This window comes from Plasmodium sp. gorilla clade G2 (genome assembly GCF_900097015.1).
Source record: "Plasmodium sp. gorilla clade G2 genome assembly, chromosome: 13".
In the NCBI taxonomy this organism is placed as follows: domain Eukaryota; phylum Apicomplexa; class Aconoidasida; order Haemosporida; family Plasmodiidae; genus Plasmodium; species Plasmodium adleri (nom. inval.).
This window is the reverse complement of record NC_041705.1, coordinates 1,265,001-1,272,500: the sequence shown is the minus strand read 5'-3', so window position 1 is coordinate 1,272,500 and position 7,500 is coordinate 1,265,001. Positions and strand designations below refer to the sequence as shown.

The 7,500-nt window shown below is 17.6% G+C and overlaps 3 protein-coding genes across 3 annotated transcripts in view; 2 read left to right on the top strand and 1 right to left on the bottom strand.

Annotated features, from left to right (window-relative positions):
• Positions 1-700: 700 nt before the first annotated feature.
• PADL01_1332700 (histone H3-like centromeric protein CSE4) lies at positions 701-1,213 on the top strand (the record flags this gene model as incomplete). The annotated part of the gene is made up of 1 exon (XM_028683877.1): positions 701-1,213. One exon carries the CDS (start codon positions 701-703, stop codon positions 1,211-1,213), a length of 513 nt encoding a protein of 170 aa, XP_028540012.1.
• Positions 1,214-2,839: 1,626 nt separating this feature from the next.
• On the top strand, positions 2,840-6,868 carry PADL01_1332600 (U3 snoRNA-associated small subunit rRNA processing associated protein, putative; the record flags this gene model as incomplete). Its single annotated transcript, XM_028683876.1, has 1 exon — positions 2,840-6,868. One exon carries the CDS (start codon positions 2,840-2,842, stop codon positions 6,866-6,868), a length of 4,029 nt encoding a protein of 1,342 aa, XP_028540011.1.
• A 338-nt stretch (positions 6,869-7,206) lies between these two features.
• PADL01_1332500 (conserved Plasmodium protein, unknown function) overlaps positions 7,207-7,500 on the bottom strand; it is a gene marked incomplete at both ends in the record, with an annotated part of 1,278 nt that continues 984 nt past the window's right edge. Inside the window, one exon of the mRNA XM_028683875.1 lies at positions 7,207-7,500. This exon is cut by the window's right edge and continues 984 nt beyond it. Within this exon, the coding sequence (XP_028540010.1) occupies positions 7,207-7,500 (294 nt within the window).

Here is a 7,500-nt window from a genome sequence, read left to right as displayed (position 1 = left end):
TGACTTTGTTTTTATTATATTTTTTTTAATTTCTTTTTTTTCCTTGTTAATCCATTGTGTAACAAATTAATAGTGTACATATTTTAAAAAAATAAAAATTTAAATTTATATATGTATATATTTTTAAATATTCCTAAAAACTAATGTTTTGTATGGATTGATATTATATATATATATATATATATATATATATATATATATATTTATCACAGTTTATTTTATTTCTGATATATTTGTATAATTATGAAGAACAAAAATTAAATATATATATAAACATATATACATTTATGATACACCTCAACATGAAACCATTTTATTTTTTATATATCATAAAAAAAGATTATCTTTTCAAAAAATAAAAATAAAAAAAAACAAATGGAAATATTTGTTATAGGAATATATAAATAAATATATATATATGTATATATATATATATATATATATATATATATATATTTATATTTATATATGATGCAATAAATAAAAAGGGTTATATTATTATTCCAATTTAATATTATCAAATTGTTCAGCTAGCTTTTTTAAAAATATATCCCCAATTTGTTCGACTAACTTTTTTGATATTTTTATTTCCATCTTGTTCATGTAGCTTTTTTTTTTTTTTTTTTTTTTTTTTTTTTATGATAAAATTTCCTTAACTGTTAAGGTAATTTTTATTAAATATTCCCCAAAATAAAATAAAATGGTAAGAACAAAAAAGAATATACCAAATCATAACCCATTAAATGCATTTAATAAGGACAAGCCATTTAAAACAAACAAAACATTACCAAATAAAACAGTACATCATGGAATTGGTTCCAAGACTACTAATATGACCAGACCGAGTGTAAATAGAGGAAGTATAAATGGGGTTTCACAAAAAAATTTGAACAGGACACATATAAGGAAACCCCATAGATACAGACCAGGTGTGTTAGCGTTAAAAGAAATAAGAGCATATCAAGCATCGACTCAATTATTAATACCTAAAATTCCATTTGTTCGAGTAGTAAAAGAAATTACAAGATTATATGAATTACCAGATGAGCATTTTCGTTATACACCTGAAGCATTACTAGCTTTACAAACAGCATCAGAAGCTTATTTGGTTAGTTTATTTGAGGATGCCTATTTATGTTCATTACATGCAAACAGAGTAACACTTATGCCCAAGGATATTCATTTAGCTAGAAGAATACGTGGAAGAGACTAACACGTGGAATTATAAATACATACATACATAAATATGTATATATATATATATATATATAACAACTATATAGTAATATCTAGAAATATAAGAAAAAATAAAATAGACATATTTTACAAAATGATGTTCCCCAAAAAAAAATTAAAAATAAAGAAATTGGTGTAGGAAGGATATACAAAACAGGAAACACCATATCTTTAAATTTTACGTATGAAAGAAAAATTTCATATAATTCATCTATAATATATATATAATATGTCATATTTGTAATTAGAATAACAAAATATATTTATTTTTACAATTATTTTGCGAGAGGTGTACAATTAATGAATTTTAAAAGACGAAACATTTATTATGTTCAAAAAAAGGGAACAAAAAAAACATGTTGTTTTATTAACTGAAATATTAAATTATTAATGTTATCAAATAATCTATTTGTGTTATTTTGTTTTATTTATATATTTTATCATTTAATCATTTAATCATTTATTTATTTTGTTATATTATTCTTCTTCTTATATGTTGTTTTTTTTTATTTTTATTTTTATTTTTTTTTTTGTTTGTTATAAGTTTTGTCATAATTCTATACCTTTTCATTCCGTTAAAATTATTAATATTAAAATAATCATACATATATAAAAAATATGTACTTATTAAATAAATAAATATATATATATATATATATATATATATATATATATATATATTTATATTTATTCATTATTTCAATTAACATTGTAAAGACTTGTTTTATTTTTTTAAAACTTTTAAACATTTGTTATTTATTAAAATTTTCAAGTTTTTCATATAATTAAAAATAAAATATTTAAAATGATTATTAAAACATATAATTTGAATTTTTCATTTTAATATGTAAATAAATTATCATTATGTAAATATGATATATTAGTAAATATATATCCTAAAGTATTATTATATATATAATATATATTTATGAATTTTTTTATTTTTGTTGTTTTTGAATAATATACTTTTAAAAAATATTTTATTATAAGTCCTTAAAATGATTTTTTTATAATATAATAAAATAATACATAAAAAATATATTATATATATATATATATATATATGCAATAAAAAATTGATGACAACTTTCTATAATTTTTTAAGAAAATATATATATATATATATATATATATAATATGATAGGAAACACATATAATATTACAAAGTTATTATATTATACATAAAATATTTAAAAAAAAAAAAAAAAAAAAAAATAGGAGAATGTTGTTGTTTTGTTATATAAAATATATATATATATATATATTATTTATTCATTTAAATATATTATTGTTTTTTTTATATATTTTTTCTTTTTATATAAATTCTTAAAAATAAGTTACTAAAAAAATATATATTTTTATACCTTTTGTGATAGCTTTTATTTATTTATTTACTTAATTTTGATATTAAGAAATATTTTTATATTTATATATTTTTTATATAAAATAATGAATATAGGATATTCATTTTAAAGATAAAATTATAGATGAGTAATTATAAAATAAACAGAAAAATAAAAAAATAAAAAATATATATATATAATATATATATATATATATTTTTGTTATTCATTTTACTTATTTTTGTTGAATATATGGTAATATGAATTGCTCGGCTTTTGAAAATAATGCAGATGAAGATACATGGAAAGGGGATATTATAAATAGTAATACAAAAGAAGGAATATCAAAAGATTTATTAAACAAAAATATTGATGAAAAGAAAATAAGTGTAAACTTACGAGATTTTAATTTTTATGAAATTGAAAAGAAAGAATTAACATATATAGAAATATCTCCATGTAAAAGTTATATGAGTATATGTGATTCATTTTGTAATATATATATTTATAAAATATTAATAAATGATTTTTTATTTTTATCAAAATTAGATATATATAGTACAAGCACAACAATTATAAAATCTATAATATGGATAAAGAAAAAGAAAAAAGAGAAAACAAAAAATTTTAATTTTTCTAATATCGATATAAATGATTATATCTTAGGTATATCAACCTTATGTGGGAATATAATTTTTTATGATATTAATTGTAAAAACATTATATACAAAATAATAACAAATGCAAGTATAAGTAGTTGTAAATTAAATAATAGTTTAGAATATTTTGGAATATGTAATTTAAATGGATATTTTTATTTATTCAATATATATAAAAATGAAGAAGGTAAAATATATAACTGTTTTGACAAATTTTATGATACATATGTGAATAATAATAAATATGGAATGAATAATAATATGCAATATATTACCAATAAGAGGATAAGACTTTCTACAGATATAGGTCATTTGGCAGTCCAAAATGATGAACATGCAAATATATCAATATGTAATAATAAAAATGATGATAATAATAATACAAATGATGATAATAATAATAATAATGATGATAATAATAATAAAAATGATGATAATTATAATAATAATGATGATGATAATAATTATGATGATCATGGGGATGATCAAGATTTATCAAACATAAGTCATCATATAACAACAGGCAATCCTAACAATATGAATCATATGAATGATTCTTTTATAGACCAAAATGATATATTCAACATTTATATAAAAAATAAATTTAAGTGTAAAGAAAAATTGGTATGCTTATATTTTGTGGATCAGCTAAAAAAAAGAAGCTACTTGCTGGAGAAAATGAATGAGCGAATTAGAAGAAAAGAAGAACAGAAAAAAATAATGAAGAAGAGGAAATCTATCAATGAGGAGATGAATGGAGGTAACTATGAAGATAAAGATGGTGATGGAGGTGGAGATGATGATGAAGATGATGATGAAGATGATGATGAAGATGATGATGAAGATGATGATAATGATAATAATGATGATAATAATAATGATTATAATGATAATAATGATGATAATAATGGTGATATCCATAACGACATATCTTTACATATACGTAAAGACCCTTCACATGAACAAAATAATTTAAAAAAAAACGAAAGAAAATTAAAAAGTCATATAAAAACAATTGAACAATCATTTTATAATTATAACCATTATGTTTTATTAGGTAGTGATAATTCAAGAATATATAAATACAATTTATCAAATAATAAATATATAGGTGAATTTGTAAGTATGAATAAAAATTGTATTATATGGGATATTATATATATATATAAAACAGATGAAGTTATATGTGTAGATAATAACGGGTCGTTAATAATATTTGATAATATGAATTATTCTATAAAATATCATTTTAATAATCATAATTATAAATGTATATCAGTATCAAAATCATTAAATGAAGATTATCTTTTTTCAGCAGGTGTGGATCGTCATATTATAAAATATACTTTAAGAAATGTAGGTAAAAATTTTAAAATAAATAATAATTTTTATAAAAACGGGAATTATAATAACCAACATAATAACAATCATAATATTATTTCTAATTATAATGATGAGAATTATAATGATGATATAAATCATTCTATAAATGAAAAGACTAATTTAATACACAATACAAATAATCCAAAAGAATTATTTTTTTATAATAAAATAAAAAAATCTAGAAAAACAAATAAAAAATGGTATTTCATATGCAAACAATCAGCACATATTGCTGATATAAAGAAAATGATAATATTTAATAATAATTATATATTAACCATCAGTGATGATCTAACATTTTGTTTTTATAGAATTGATAATAATAGAAAAATTTATTATTCCATACGAAATATTGTAACTAATACAAGTATGTTACATTTTTCTTCTAATCTTAAAAATATTTTATGTGTATATTCAAAACAAATTAATATATATTATAATCATAATAATAATAATAATAATTATTATTATAACATAGAGAATAGTATGGATGAGAAAAAAGAAGCATATGAAAAAGATAAATCAAATAATAATAATAATAAAAAAAAAATAGAATCTACTAATATGTCTTTTATAGAAACATCTAATTATAAACATATTGCAAATATTACTTTTGAAAAAAATGAATTTATAAATATCTGTAAAACAAATAAAAAATTTAATAAAATAGCTTGTCTGACCAATAAAAAATTTAGTATATATAATTTTAATATGACTAATATGAAAATATATAATTATGATTTATCTAAGTTAAACTTTTTTAGGGTTTATGATTTTGATTTTATAAATAACGATACATTGATTGTATCAATGATAAGATTAAATTGTGATCATATGGCAAACACTATTAATTCGAATAATACATCAGGTGATATAAATCATAGTAATATGAATAATTATATAAATATTGATCAGCTACAAATGAGAGATGATTATATAGTTAAAGGAAGGAATAATGAGACAAATAATATTTGGTCCAATAATAAAAATAATAATAATAATAATAATAATAATAACAAATATTTTAAAAATAAATATTTTAATGATAATTATTATAATATTAATAAAAATTTATACATGTACCAAAAACATTTTAGTTATCATCTAGTTATTTATAATATCAAAAAGAAAAAAATTAAAGAAGAATTAAAAGTAAACAATATTCTTTATAATTTCAAACGATATAATCAGAAACAATTAATTGTATGTTCTGATTTTATGAAAAATATCTATATATTTTTTAAAACTTCAAAAAAAAGTTTTTTAAAAAATTGTGTCATATTAAATGAATATAATTTATTACAAAATAAAAATAACTTTATTTGGTTATTCTACATTGTTGTGGAACACTTCCTTTTTATTGTTACATTGAATAATTCTATATTTATATATACCCTCGATTTCAATATGAAGAAAATATATTTTTTAAAAATGACCAGTATCAAACAGTTTCATTTTAATTGCTTTAACGAAATATTACTCTTGAATTTAAATAATGAATATAAAGAAACACGTGAAGACGACACTTCTTCTGAGACAGAAGAAAAGGTTAATAAGGATCAATTAAATTTAGAAAGTACTATGGATCTACCATGTAGTAAGAATAAAAATATGCACAATGATAATAATAAAGACAATACTTCAAAAAATGAAAAACATTTAACAGAATATACAAACGATCTTACAAAAAATAACCATCCTGGAAATTTAAAATATAACTACTGCTTGATCTTAAAAAGTTTGAATAAACTCGAATTAGTTTCATTGAACATATTTGATGATTCACATATAGAAATAAAAGTATCGAATGCAGAACATTTATTAAAATATAATAATAATACTTTCAATCAATATTATATATCCTCATTAAATTTTAAATATAATTTTTTAAATATTAAACAAATGTATTTTCAAGATAAAAATATTTATACAATGATAAAAAATGAATTAAAAAAAACAAATACAGAAAATAATGAACACATGTTAAATGATAAGGAAGATAATACATGTTCTTCCTATGAACAACACCAAAAGAATTATCAACATACAAATAATAAAAATATTCATTATGATGTTATTAATCTTTCATTCAAAAAATTTATTGAATTAAAAAAAAAAAACATAATTAATGTTCATTTTATATATACTAGTGAAAATAATATTATTGTATTCATATGTGTGCCTAAAAATATAGACAACACGTTAATACATGTAGCAGACACGAAAAAATATACAATGTCTATGTGACACAACAAAAATGAAATTACATAAAAAAAAATATATATATATGTATATTTAATATATATGTTAATATATATATATTTAATTTATATGTTAATATATATATTTAATATATATGTTAATATATATATATTTAATTTATATGTTAATATATATATATTTAATATATATGTTAATATATATATATTTAATTTATATGTTAATATATATATATTTAATATATATGTTAATATATATATATTTAATATATATGTTAATATATATATATATAATATATATGTTAATATATATATATTTAATATATATGTTCATATTTTTTTTTTTTTTTTTTTTTTTTTTTTTATTTAAAACAAAAATTTATCAACCAACTTATATGTTTCTATATCAATAATTTTATTAATTTTATCCTTCAACAAATCTGTTAGTTCACCCTTGTTTTTTTTATTTTTTGTTTTTTGTAAGGTCTGTAAAATGTAATGAAAATTTTTATTTTTTCTTACCTGCTTTTCTAAATATTTAAAAATTGTTCTGTTGTTTTTTACATGTTCATACATATAATATCTATAAGTATAAAATGATATAACATACGAGTCACTAAATAAACAATTTATATTATTATCATAATTTTGAATACAAGG